This window comes from Pristiophorus japonicus, chromosome 18, assembly GCF_044704955.1.
Source record: "Pristiophorus japonicus isolate sPriJap1 chromosome 18, sPriJap1.hap1, whole genome shotgun sequence".
Classification (NCBI taxonomy): Eukaryota; Metazoa; Chordata; class Chondrichthyes; family Pristiophoridae; genus Pristiophorus; species Pristiophorus japonicus.
This window is the reverse complement of record NC_091994.1, coordinates 73,194,700-73,209,504: the sequence shown is the minus strand read 5'-3', so window position 1 is coordinate 73,209,504 and position 14,805 is coordinate 73,194,700. Positions and strand designations below refer to the sequence as shown.

The window sequence follows — 14,805 nt, the reverse complement described above, 5'->3', positions numbered from 1 at the left end:
ATCAGTTATTTATGCATTCAGTCTGCGTTACCTGTAAAGTACTCGATAAAAAACATTAAGTTTCATGGTCTCTTCTCGTTGCTGTGTAAAATTTGAATTGCATAATTACAGTTAATGGCATAATTAAAATTTGCCCTACACAAATGCCGTACGTGGATTGCTGCATTTAGTAGTTTGGAATTTGTGATAAAGTGGCAGAACACATGTTGATGGCAAGCCTTGTACTGTGTTTAAACAGAACATGTAATTTTGAACTGCTGTACTTGACAACTGGATCAAGCCTCACAGCAGCATGTGCTCTGAATTGAAACATTATTCTAAACCCTGCATACAGTTACCCTACATTTAGATCTAGTATTTACCATTCCCCTCCCCAATATCCCACTTCACTGACAAATTCACTGTAATGGTGACGTCCACAAGAAATCTTACTATCGTTATATACAAGGGACGAGAAGTTTGCTTTTCAGCAAAAACGGTACTTTTTCACCAAAATTACCGTTTTCGTTTCGCTACCGGATATTAGGCCGGATATTCAACCTTTAATTTGCGCAACGGTAAAAATCAGCATTGCACAAGGACTCGCGGCACAAACCGCTAATTTCGGCAACTTTAGTCCAAGGCCGATAGCGCTGTGAAAGAGGCCTTGGGAGGGGGGAAAAACACCCCCAAAAAAATTCACAAAACATTCACAAAACCCTTAGCTGAAAAAGAATTCAAAAATAAAAACTTTAACTTACCTTTTTGCAGGTCTTCATACTTAACACTGTTGGTAGGGCTGCACCAACAGGCTTTTCCCTGTCGGTATTCTGGGTGCAGAGAGAGCCAAATTTTTGGCGAAAACGCTTTTTCAGGTCTTGCATGGCGGCGCTCCTCCTCACCAGCGGTACATGGAAAGCGCCGCTGCAAAAGGGTGCACGACATTCCCGCCGACCAGGTTTTTGCCAAATATGGTGAAATAGCGCCAAAAACTGGCCACAAAATCGGCAAATTTCTTGCCCAAGGAATCTGGGTCATTCAACACTCTGGATTTTATAATAGGAACATAGGAATTGCCAGACCAAGGTCCATCACATTTGCCGAATACCATCCGAGTAGTCACATGATACAACAATAACGGAGTTGTTGACTAATCACAGCGATCAAGGTAGATCAATTAATTATCAGCAGACCCAGACATGACACAAGAAAAACCCCGGTGGTGGAGAGCTTTGGGTCCACAGTCATCTGTTCCTCCCAAGCAAGCTACAGTTACCACATCATGTCTAAAATTACTCATATACTCTTTCCCAAAGTGTTATTTACTGAAAGAAATCTATAACTAATTTGCATTTGAGTTAATCAATACTAACTGCTTCTACCATCTCCCGAGGGAGCCTGTTCCATCAACTGATCACTCACTCACTGAAATACTGTTTCCACAGATTAGTTTTGAATTTACCCTCCTTCATGCGCAGGCCGTGACCTCTGGTTCTACTGTTCGGGACAAGATGAACCAGATCGTCATAGTCTACATTATCTCATCTTCTACTCCTCTTCTCAGCTGACACTTCTGGGGTTTTAGAACTTGGCATCAAAAATCACTTTGAGGTAAAGGGATCACCATTGCACCAAAGCCTAAAAGCAATTAACACTAAAGTATAGACCACAGACTGTTCAGAATACAGCGGTGAGAACATGCACGGAATCACTGAGACCAAATGTGGAATCAGTAACGAGTGCTGATGTTTTTGGGAACAGTGAAACAAGCAAATGAATTGGGAAAGGCAGTAGAAAGTGCTGAGAAAATGGAGAGTAATTTCTACATGTAGCATTGCACACGGAATCTATTTTTGAATGAATTGAAAGATCCTAACGATAATATTCAGGTACTAAACATTTGTGTAGGTAGTGGAGACAAACTGCATAGATGCTTGTCCTTGGGAAAAGCATTTCTGCATACTTTACAAGTTATCCGAAAGCTTAAAAAAACTGAAATAATTTTCCCAACCATTTTCAGAGCCAAGTCTTAATTTTATAAATAAAAACATGTTTTGTCATCCTGCAGAGTTTACTTCTCTTAAGCAATGAACTGGCTTAAATTGTAACAAAGTTTAAATGGCAGAAAGAGAGCGGCATACTTCTCCAAGGGATGGTTAAAAGATACAGTAAGATCACACCAGTCCCGTCTGAAAGAACAGATAGTACCATAAAGTTGCGCACTATATTTTATCCATGGAAGGAAGGTAATAATTTCAGAACCTATAATTTATTCATGGGAATAAAATTAATTTCCCGTTCACCCTGTTCTCACTACCCTGGGTGAAACAAGGAGATTTTTATTCCCATTGCCACAGTAGTCCTGTGGGTTTTATTGAATTTTCCAGTTTCCAGTGCAAGTAGCACAATGGCACACCTAAAACATCAGAGCTTCAAAAAATAACACAGAGTAAATGAAGTTAATCCACCCTCCACTACGTCATTGTGACCCAATCACTCCAGAGGTCCATGCCTCCTGCTGGTCATTGATAACACGTCAGAGAAAGGTCTGCTGCCCAATAAACCCGCTGCATGATGGTGTATGATGGAAACAACTCTGAGAGGAAAAGTGAGAAATAACCAGAACATCGCGAGGAGAAGTAACATAAGGAAAACAAACTTGCATTGGCAGAATTTCAAAGCTACCTAAATTAAACTACTTTCTTTGAGCTTATCGGAACACAAAATGGCACTAAAATAAAGTAGAAGACAAGTTAACAGTGCACGATGTTTGATGATGTTGCTTAGCATTAAAAAAAACCTTGTATTCACCTAAAACGTAAAGAAGTTCACAAAGCTGACTGAGAAGGTTAGAAAGTATTTTAGAAGGAAGGGTACATTATGTTCTATTTTTGAATGCCATCCTATATAAGCCTGCAACAAAGATAAAGTAACTTTCAATATCTCAAATTGTTTTTCAACGTGTGTTGAAAAGTAATCTGCAATGCGTCCTGGAATTCACTGAACACTTCATGTCACTTACATATCTACTATCCCCTGTAAAAGCAAGATAACTCAAAACATCATAATCCTCAGATCCAAAGCTTGGGATTCCTTCCCAACACACACAAGTCTGCAACAATCCTGATTTTTGTGTGTTTCGGTGCCATTCATTCAGATTAGGATTAAGGAAAAGGGGTTTTAATGAAGAAAATTATGCACCATGAGAGCCTGCAGCAAACCTGCTGTGGCATCACCAGGAAACAGCTGTAGTGTGAAGTAAGAACATCAAGGTAATGAGTGATCTGCTCATTCACCAATGTAAGAAGGAACAAGAAGTTTAGACTGGTGAACATTCAGTTCTCTTCACTGATGCAACACTGCCCTCTACAGAAATTCTTCAAAATATGAACGTAGTTTTATCGGGGCACTTTTACGTCAAGACTGTGCTGCCAGAAAGGCTCGGCAGTCCCACCACAAGTGGCACGTTATAATGGAGGTGTAGGTCTCGAAAAGTAGAAGTCAGAGGTATGGGAAGCAAGCATATTTTTCCCCACTGTTCTCCAATGAGACACACTCATGCCAGTAAAGGCATTATCCCATCATGTGCCACTCGCCATCTTTTACATTGCACATTAAGAGGCATTGTCTACAGGTGTGTTGGGCTCCACTATGTAATGCAGTGACTCAAAGAGAAAATGCCCGTGGGCCGGCTTCCCGAATCCAGCGGCCACTGCAGACATCTCGTGGGTCTACAATGCCTTCAGCTCCCCCAAACTTTGGTTCAGACATTCAGCCGACGTTAGGATAAATAAGAGGTGGTCTCCAGTTGAACTCCCACGATGTAGAATCACCTTAAAAAGATGAGCATGGTGCTCAGAGGTCACGGGTCTTAAGTGCCACGCTCTCAGAGCTGGAATATAGAAGTGCCGTCTCAGAGTATTCTAAGCTCTGAATTACGGATGTGCAACAGTCTGCAAAGAAATAAACTAATTTGCCAACATTATTATGAGTTTGAATATACTATGCATGCACAATGTCAGCATAAAATTTGGTTAGATTGTGCCTGCTGGACAGTCCCAGTACCATGGTGCATTGCTGAAAATAATAAATGATTAGCACACTCAGGAGTGTCAGATATGCACAGCAACATGCTTATTTTACGGTGAGCCGTTATTCTCAATGCAAAATCCAAGCCTATTTGTTTAGCAGAATGTCATCTTTAAATTAGTTGCAAGTCAAATGATTTTGGAAAAATACTTTGATGAAAAACCGAACCCACAAGAATATCTTTCACAAGAAAATCTAAGTGTGGTACTTTGGGACGACACATAAAATAAACAGCGGTGGGGTTAAATCTGAATCTTGATTATCGACATAGAAACCTGACCTTAGCATCCTGACGCAAACTGCTTAATGATGCTTTACCTGGATCACCTTGATATGTGGACACTGTGATCAAAATTCTTAACATTTTTGTGATAGATACCTGGCTAAAATGTGGAAACAAGTAGTCAATATTCAAAATTATATTATTTGAAAGAGAAAATATTTTTTTTTCTCCTATTCCTTTACAAACACTATAGCCAAGTAGACTAAAATCAGGCACGTGACTGCAGAAATAAGAGATTTAATGGAAATATTTGTCAACCACATATACATTGATAACCCCAACCACAGTTCAAATGTCATTCTGAAAGTCTGTCCACTATGTATCACTAATATATAGGAGCATAGGAACAGGGGCAGGCCAGTCAGTCCCTCAAGCCTGTTCTGCCATTCAATGAGATCATGGCTGATCTGTACCTCAACTCCATTTACCCACCTTTACTCCATGCCCCTTGATACCCTTACCTAATAAAAATCTGCCAAGCTCGGCCTTGAAAATTTTAATTGATCCAGCATCCAGACTTTTTTAGGAGAGAGTTCCATGTTCCCACCACCCTTTGTGTAAAAAGTGCTTCCTGATTTCACCCCTGAATGTCCAAGCTCTAATTTTAAGATTGTGCTCCCTTGTTCTCGATTTCCCCACCAGAGGAAATTATATCTCTGTATCTATTGTCAAATAGTTATCATTTATAAACACTTCAATTAGACCATCCACTCGCCTTCTAAACTCAAGGAAATACAAGCCAAGTTTATACAATCTGGCCTCATGATTTAACCCTTTAAGCCCCGGTAACATTCTGGTGAATCTGCGCTGTACTCTGTTCAAAGCCACTATGTCCTTCCTGAGGTGCAGTGCCCAGAACAAATGCAGTGCTCCAGATGGGATCTGACCAAGGCTCTGTACAATTGAAGCACAGCTTCCTGCCCTTTGTATTCCAACCTTCTTGAGATAACGGTTAACATTCCATGAGCCTTTTGATTACTTTTTGTAGCTGTGCACGAGTTTTTAGTGACTTGTGCACCTGAACACCTAAATCCCTTTGCTCCTACACAGCTACCAACTTTTGATTTGAAGAAAATATTCCGATTTGTCTTTCTTGAGTCTAAGGTGGATAACCTCAAACTTCCCCACATTGAACTCCATTTGCCACAGTTTTACTCACCCACTTAATCTGTCTCTGTCCCTTTGTAACTTGCTGCTTCCATCTGTGCAACTTACTGTTCCTCCTAACACACGTGTCATCTGCAAACTTGGGCGTGCAACTCTGTATTCCTTCATTCAAGTTATTGATATACATGGTGAGAATCTGAGGCCTCAGTACAGATCCCTGGGGGACATCTTGCAACGTCCTGCCATAAACTGAATAACTATTCGACTTCAGGCAGGCTTAGATTTGATATCATACCCGAAAGAAAAAGTCATTTTGTTGGCTGCTGAAACATTTCAATTATAAAGGACTGGAACTATCACTCACCCCAAAGGAAGTGAGTACATCTGACATCGTCTTTACCTTCTTGCCGGCGAGCCTCTCCGGTGCCAGCGAGCTGCCTGAACCTCCGCTCCCTCCCATCGGCGAGCTGCTACTTTCTACCCTTCACGAGCAGGCAGCTAATTGGCGGCATGCAGATGAGGCCCAGGAGTTAAAATACCCTGGGCCTGAAATCTAGGCCTCTGATTGCGTTTTCTTCACGTCCCACCCGTCCAAAACTCCGTGTTAAAATTGACCCCCAAAAGTCAAAAGTCAACTGGCACCGGAGAGGCCAGTTCATTGACAGCGATTGCTTAGGAATATAATCCCTATAAATTTCACTTTGGAAAAACAGAGCTGCCAACATCAGGGAAGTATTAGGCATGAGGTTTATGCTTAAAAATCGAAAGACCCAATTAAACATATGGATTGGTATTTACTTTTCAGAATGAGGCACGGTACATTAAAATATGAAACCAATATAGGTCAGTTTCAAATAAGTAAAAGTTTTTAGGTACAAGATATATACATCAATGAAATTACCTGAAGTTTCCCTCTAAGTGAGATTGAGATTGTGGGTAAAGCTTTACAACAGGGCACTGGTGGTTATGCGTAGGCTGCACAGTGAAAAAGCTAGAAACATGTTGACTATCAGTTGTTCTGCTGATGGAACCCAACAAAAAGTGAGCATATAGATGGGATGAAATGTTAGGGTGTAACAACAATGAGATGAAATAAAATACAAAAGGAATAAAGGAGGAAGATGAGGCAATGGCATCAGCTATAACAAGTTATAGTCAGTGTCCAGCATACAGTGGTACGGAGAATAGGGAAGGGATAAAGTCTAGAGCAAGAAAGAAAATGTGATGACATTTTATTTTTTCTCACTGTTGCCAATCTCCTTTTCATTATTACTCATCTTTTCCATTTGCTGTGTGTCTATTGTCACCATCTCATCCAACTCTTAATTCTCATTTCACACATCATCTTGCTTGCACCATTGACTTTTCTCCAAGCGGAAAAGAAGTGGCTAATGCTGCTTTTATACTTAACCTACTGACGCAAGAGTTGCCCCGAGTACCCATCTGGCCACATTAGCAATGCATGATGCATTGTGTATGTGTCTGCATGGGCTCCAAGTTTCAGAGGGAGCCAAGCACCCACTGTGCATAAGCTAGTACAACTTAACTGGCTCGGCACTGCCACATCATCTAGCAATTGCAGTTGTCAGACCTATTCTGGTAGGCATGTATAAATGGTGGCTCAAGAAAATCAGACACGCTGGGCTCTATTCAGCTTTGTGTGGACATTCTAGCTAACTCGGGTATTTGTGGCCTGTAGCAGCTCTTCTCATATCGCAACTAACACTAGTTAACGCAATAAAAACAACGGATTCAACCTGGAATTGTTCTGGTCTGTTAGGCCCAGTTTCACAGTGGTACATTTATACACTAACTACCTTGGAGCCGTTGAAAAGATTTCAGGGATAATCTAACTTCCATTTGTCACTAATGTCAGGATATTAGATGTTAAGTGTGAATCACTGCAGCAGCTAAAGCGGGTTATAAACATCACACAGCAGACAGTGGTAATGCAACTGCATCAGGGTTTCTACCAATTACAGTGTGAAACCAATCAGAAACTTCAAAATTTAAAACAAATTTGAGAGTTTCATCATTCCCAATGACAACTTGCTCACTGAAAGTTGCAGTTACAGAGGTATTTTTAACTAAAATAATTTCAGTATTTACGACAGCCTATCTTGTATTGAAATAGGAGGACTGGATACGTCCTGAATACGTCCTGAATACAGTTTCTTGTTAGTTTGATGCATGTGCATCCCAAATTATGTTTCTCTCCCATTTTTATCTGATTTATATTCCCTACAATATAATAGTGACCAAGGCTAGACTTTCGCCTTCATTTTTCGCGCTTTTCTCGGCTATTTTTTGATGAGAAACCGCCCGGCGAAAGTTTTCTTTTTATTTTTTTTTTTAAGCATTCCGCTCACATTTTAAAAAGACCGCCAAGTAGCAACCACCCAAGTGCACTGCCGGAAAAACTGGCAGGATCAAAGTTTTGCCTCAACGGGGACCCATACGCACCGCTGAGGAAAATGCCCACGAAAAGCTGCCGGAACAGGGCGGTAGGTGAGTACCCTGCAAAGAAAGATAAGTCAAAGGTTTTTTATAATTATTTTTAAAATTCTAAAACGACATTTACGTTAAAAAGTGTCTTGAGAATGTTTTATAACTTGTTATTTTTTGTTTAATTGAAAAAATATGTTTTAGGTTTTCCCCCCTCCCGAGACCCCACCGCAGCCTCGGATTAAATTTTAGTACTTACCGTTCATTCCGGTAAGAACCACCCGTTTCATTTAGTTTCGCCTTTAACCGCCGAGAATCTTGGTGTCAGATCCATTTTCTCGCCAGGAGATATTTTTTACTTAATTCTGGAAATTTTCACCCGCATTTGCTGCAGAACATTGACGGTTTTTCTGGGCGGCAATCGGGCATTGAGGGGCTTTAGGGAAAGTCGAGCCCTACGCTTCAAAAATATTTGGCTATAAAAGAGTTCAAGATTTATATAGCGCCTTTCACGACCACCGGACGTCTCAAAGCGCTTTACAGCTAATGAAGTACTTTTGCAGTGCAGTCACTGTTGTAATGTAGGAAACACAGCAGCCAATTTGGACACACAAGCAAGCTGACCAGATAATCTGTTTTTGTGATGTCGATTGAGGGATAAATATTGGCCAGGACACCGGGGATAACTCTCCTGCTCTTTTTCGAAATAGAGCCATGGGATCTTTTACGTCCACTTGAGAGAGCAGACGGGACCTCGGTTTAACGTCTCATCCAAAAGATGGCACCTCCAACAGTGCAGCGCTTCCTCAGCACTGCACTGGAATGTCAGCCTAGTTTTTTGTGCTCATGTGCTTGGGAGTGGGACTTGAAGCCACAACCTTCTGACTCAGAGGCAAGTGTGCTATCTACTGAGCCAAAGCTGACACTATGAACGACTTAGGATGGAGGTCGCAAGAGGCGAGATATAAAAGCAAGTTCTTTCTTTCACAATTCAGTCACCCCATCGGTTTACTAACGCATCAAGTTTGGGTAATACATACTAAACTACAGGGCTCCAGAGAAGGATTACAGATAATGGCTCATCTAAATGATTTTGAGCACTGTGAATTAGGTGCTCCATCCTAACAATGCCCATACAGTACAAGTAACTGACACTTATGCCAATGATGTGATTTCTATATAGACCTAATTCCTCCTCAAAGTAAACTTTTCAATTGGAAAGATTGCTATTAATCAAGAAATCACTTTTCCATGGTCACTAATTGATCGCAAAGATGAGCACGTACCTTAAAGATGAGGCATTTGTTCCTAAATCACCTGTGTTCAACGTAAAGTAAGCATAACACTGCGGCACAGATGCATCCCCCTCCTGCAGCAATGAGCTGAGCTTCCAACGAAGCTGTATGCCACAGAGAGTTGCTCAGTCATGTATTCCCTCCAGCTGGTGCAGGACTGTGTAATTTGGACCCCTTTCCTGGAGCATTGTTGAAGGCATGCATCTGCTCCTAAATTCTCCTTAGCTACCTCCTAATGCACACTGTGAGTTAGTCAGTCAATCTTTAGTGAGGATATTTGATTTTGTGGTCCTGTGCCTGCACACACCATCTGGGTGGCCACAGCTTGATTTGTACTGCCATGTTTCTGCTGTAGTTTGCTTCTTTCACGAAGCTGCTAGGTAATTAAAGGATGACTTTGGGCTTCAGATATCTGAACATAACTATGTTTCATATCAAATTCCTAAGTCATTAATTTGTATTGTTTCACCCCAATTGCCAAAAGTGGCATCACTAAAGATATTTTCTATCGTGTACAAAGGGCCCAAGCAGCTTTCTCTCAAACCCAGGGAAACTCCATCCCTCCCTTCCCCCCTCCCTCCCATCTCCCCACCCCCCTCCCCACTCCCCCCCCCCAACTTCCCTCTCCTCCCCTACACTACCCTCCCTTCCTACTCCCCTCCCTCCTACTACCCTCCACTCCCCTGCCCCCCACCCACTCGCCTCCCCCCCAACCTCTACCCCTTCCCCTGCCCAGTCATTTGTTTTCTCCTCAAATCCCCCTCTTACTCATTCCCTCCCAGAAAACATTGACTCATGTTTAGTATAGTTCCACAAATGCCAGCAGGCCTCCAATATCTTGCTGACTGTCCATTCTTTATGTGTGTTCTTAGGCAGTAAGTGGCAACTTTACCGGCCACGGGGTCGTAAGGGGATTTCAGCCCGATTCTGTCCTCACCGGATATCACATCTGCACACTGCCAGCAAGGAAATAGGAATGCTGGAACCCTCGCTACCCTGGTAAAGAGGCCAACTGTGACATCCCTATCAATACCTCAGCTGAGATTAGCTAACCCAGCAGAGGTCAGGGATTTACCTGGTCTATATTGCTACATGCGGCACATTTACCCACTGAGCCATTGGAGCAGCACCCCCCAGGTGATGCTCAACACCCAACAGAAAGCTTAAGCTTTTAATACATTTGAGAATATGGAAAAAAAGAGGTATCTACCTCTGTGGGAGTGGTCTCTACAAAATCAGCAAAGGAAGATTTCCCTTTCAATGCAGTAGCTGACACAACAAAGGACAAATAAAAATAAATCTTGGCAAGTATCTATTGTGATGGTTTCTATTAAAATAAAAGTCTTCTGCATCTGAACACAGAGCACAAGCTCCTCTTGCAGCCATCTCAGCATTTCTCCCAGGTCGTCCTGTGGATTACTAAACAGCATAAGGAACAGAGGCTTATCTAAATGGTCGATATTCCCTTGACACGGCAGGATCAGATGCAAGATGCAGGACTCAGCAGTTTAAGAAACGTACCTCTCTTCTGATTGCTCAGAGTGGCAAACTATTTAAAATCAATCCCTGTGCATTGGGAAATTCTTAGCTTGCTGTATTTTTGTGTGTTTCACATCTGACCTTTTGCCATGATAATTAAACACGGTGAATATTTCAAATAACAAAGGTGCTCAGGAACAAAATTAAGCCCACGTAAATCTTTTTGTGAAGCTCACCATCACTAGAGTTTAGCTATAACTTGCTTCAAAGTAATATTTGATCATTGATAAAGTCGATGCCTAATCCTTAACCTGCACAATTACTGTAGCACTACTGATGGGTTCTTGTTGTTTGTTCTCGGGATGTGGACAGCGCTGACAAGGCTGCGTTTACTGCCCATCCCTGGTGACAAACAACACTTGAAAAATGATGTCACGGATACTTTGCAATGTCTCTGTTGCACAATACAACCAAATATCTAAGTGCTTTAGTATAATAACTGTATCAATAACTATTTGCTTGATAGGTAAAGCTGTGGATATGCCTTCCTGCACCTTGCCAATCATTGCTGGAAACAGTGTCAGCATTTCGACTAGTGCTTGATGGGTCAAAAAAAACAAAAAGACAGGAATAAAGACAAGATCAGACACACAGCAATCATTGTATGGAACTGCCAATTGAACCAACTCAGTCAGATGGGAAGTGAGAAATCTGACAGAAGCCCCAATTACACCTGGCCCATTCTCCATCAACAAATTTGAGACCATTTTAATACTTTTATGCTTTTTTTTTCACAATCATGCATAAATCAGGTTACATTTATGGGCTGTGAAAAATATTTTGACACAAACTGTTAAAAAAGATGTATGGTTGGTGAAAAAAGTCATACTTGAAACCTTCATAGCTGACACAATAGTTTAAAAAAAACTCATACTGGTCGCCAAACCCCAGGTTTGCACATGACATACAGTTGGACAATTGAGGAAAAGTTCAAAGCAGAAGCCAGGCACGAGAATCCACGGAGGGAGGTGCAAGAAGAATAAGGACAGTCTCCCTAGACTGCTTGTGCACACCTCCCAGTGGCCAGTTTCTCAGCAATGCTGGCACAGAACTCCTGGTACTCTCTTAGTTGGAGACAGTGTGTAGCAGTGGGATGAAAACAAAATAACTTACACAAAAAAAAGTAATTGCTTGAAGTGGGTACAAAAAGCACAATGATACTGTGATTCTATGGAAAACAATAATGATATGGGCTGCACTGATAACTACTTTACTGTAAACAATATAAATGTATGACAGCCGCCTTCTCGGGATGTGATAACAGTGAAGGCCACAACAATAACTTTCTAAGCGTGTTTAACATAGTAAAACATCCCAAGGCGCTTCACAGGAGTGTCATCAAACAAAATTTGACAGTGAGCCATATGAGGAGATATTAAGGCAGGTGACCAAAGGCTTGGTCAAAGAGGTAGATTTTAAGGAGCGTCTTAAAGGCAGAAGGAGAGGTAGAGAGACGCAGAGGTTTAGACAGGGAATTCCAGTGCCCAAGCAACAGAAAGGCACGGGGATGCTCAAGAGGCCAGCATTAGAAGAGCACAAATATCTCATAGGGTTGAGAGGCTGGAGGAGATTACAGAGATAGGGAGGGGTGAGGCCATGGAGGGATTTGAAAACAAGGATGAGAATTTTAAAATCGAGGCGTTGCTTAACCGGGATCAAATGTAGGTAACTGAGCACAGGGGTGATAGGTGAATAGGACTTGTTGAGAGTTAGGACACGGGCACAGAGTTTTGGATGATCTCAAGTTTACGGAGGGTACAATGTGGGAGGCCGGCCAGGAGTGCATTGGAACAGTCAAGTCTAGAGGTAACACAGAGAAGTGGTGTATGTAGTGATGGAGAAACCCCTGGGTTAAAGATTGAATTCTGAACTTGATATAAAAACTACACTATAAATTTCACACATGGAAAGTTCTCAGTAAAGTAATAAGTGCAGAGAAAGTGTTGCAACTATTCCACAGGCCATCTAATAGTCTGGCTCTAACGTAACACTGGAAACAAAAATAAATTGCTTCAGCAAATGTAATTAATGAATTGAGTAACCTTTCAGAATGCTATACATGTTCTTCTGTTTTATTCTTCATGTTTGATTGAATTAAAAGGTCAAATAATCAGTTGTTGATAACCGTACGGCAAGCGAAAATGTAGATTATGCATCATAGGTTCCCACTTACACAGTGCTGCTTTTATGACACAAATATCTCAAGTAGTCCAGACTGCCATTGCAAATAATCAAAAGCATCAAGCTTGAATTTGACCCCTTTTGGGTATGCTCAAGAGGCCAGAATTAGAAGAGCACAGATATCTCGGAGGGTTTTGGGGCTGGAGAAGATTACAGAGATAGGGAGGAGCGAGGCCATGAAGGGATCTGAAAACAAGGAACCCGCTGCCTGGATATTGAGGTGACCGAGTGTCCCGCCTTCAAGAGGTAAGGCGCTTAATTAACGTATTTAAATCGGGCTCCCACAGTGCAATTGAGAGCCCGGCTTAAAATTCACCGCTGATGCACAGGTTTCCCATGGGGTCAGGAAACTCAGCAGGGCAAGGGAGGGCAGGTGCTGCCAATTCCACAAGGTTAGTGCCTTTTCCTGCACTCCTTGTGGGCCAAGAGGAGCAGGAGTGGTCACCCCGGCCTCTCAAGGAAGCCTTCTGCCTCCCCCAGCCTAGATTGCCGACCTCCACCCCCGCAGCCATCCCGATCGCAGACCTAACTCCCCCCTCCCAACAACCCGCACCCCCCCCCGCCTTCCCCTCACGATTACCGGGGTCCGTCTCCAAGGGTCCCCAGCTGCTAGTGCGATCAATTACCATTGTGGGCCTCACATCCACAACAATCTGGTCCTGGCATGCAAGTATGCTTGCATCATGCAGGTGTAGTTAATGTTGGGTCGTTGATGGAGAATTGGTGGGATTTGAACCGATAACTCCAGGAACAGCCAGGAATTAAATGAAGGTGATCTTATGGAAAGCAAAGGTAAGTACCAAAATAACTACCCTGGATAGAAATTGCTAATGTGGAATATCTAAATCTAGGGATATGCTAAAGGCCCCAGGTCAACGTAGGAAGAAGGAAAGTGTTGAATAAGTCCTTATCCTTTCACTTAAATGGCAGGCACATGGGCCCAGGAGACAGAAAGTAGTCTGATCATTAATGTTAACTTATCAAAATGAATCTAAAACCCAGCATAAGCAGTACTCGGGAGATAAGTACCTTTGTATTCACAAGCAACAGCCTCATCAGGAACTTGTGAACTAAACCCCCTTACTGGTCACAGTTGCCCTTTCAGCAAGACCACTTCGGAGTCCCGACAGTTGCCTGGTGTGCCCTGCCTTTATACAGATCAGGTTAATGCAAGGTTAGTACGTAAATAGAACTTCCCCTGTGTACTGTGGCACAAACTGTTGATTGCTCTTTGGACATCTCACACCCTCGAGCGGTTAGCCCGGTCCTGAAGGTCAGCACTTCACACAGATAGCTGTGGGAGAGGATCGGGTAAGCGTCTCCTGGGGTTACGGGTTAAGGTAGATTGGGGGGGGGGGGGCTCGGCTTCACTCTGCATCTGAGAGAGTCACGTGTGCTTTGAAAATGTTCCATTCTTCACATTGATATCCTTACCTTGATACACAGAAAAATGTTTCTTTGGGAAATAATCTCCAATGTGTGATCCAGCTTGGCTGAGTTTTGACAGTACACAGCTTAGCCTGTGGCAGAAATTCATCTTCAACCTATCTGCTATTTCAGTAAATCAGAGCAGCTACATTGTCAACCATACTACAAGTAGAATAAAGCTCCCGAGAATGATATTCATTGAATATTTTCTTACCTGATTGAAAAACACTTTCGCTGGCTGGCCATGGGTATGCTTTATGGGCTGCGGAGAACTCTTCCAGGTTCTGCCAAAGAAATGGGAGTTCGTAGTGTCAAAGAGGGTTAGTCGTAGCTGGCACTGAATATTCGCCACCCCCTCCATCAAACTCTGCACAAGAAAAGAGGGATGAAGAGAATTGGGATCAGATATACTAATACTGTTAAGGTTCAATCTCCGCTCAACAGGTTTAAATCAATATC

The 14,805-nt window shown here is 42.3% G+C and overlaps 1 protein-coding gene across 4 annotated transcripts in view; it reads right to left on the bottom strand.

Annotated features, from left to right (window-relative positions):
* Positions 1 to 14,805, bottom strand: part of nphp4 (nephronophthisis 4) — a 516,026-nt gene that overhangs the window by 420,559 nt on the left and 80,662 nt on the right. For all 4 annotated transcript variants that reach the window (XM_070860148.1, XM_070860151.1, XM_070860149.1 and 1 more), the window contains exon 2: positions 14,561 to 14,713. In XM_070860148.1, coding sequence (XP_070716249.1) covers positions 14,561 to 14,713 — 153 coding nt within the window. The remainder of the gene's footprint in view (positions 1 to 14,560; positions 14,714 to 14,805) is intronic.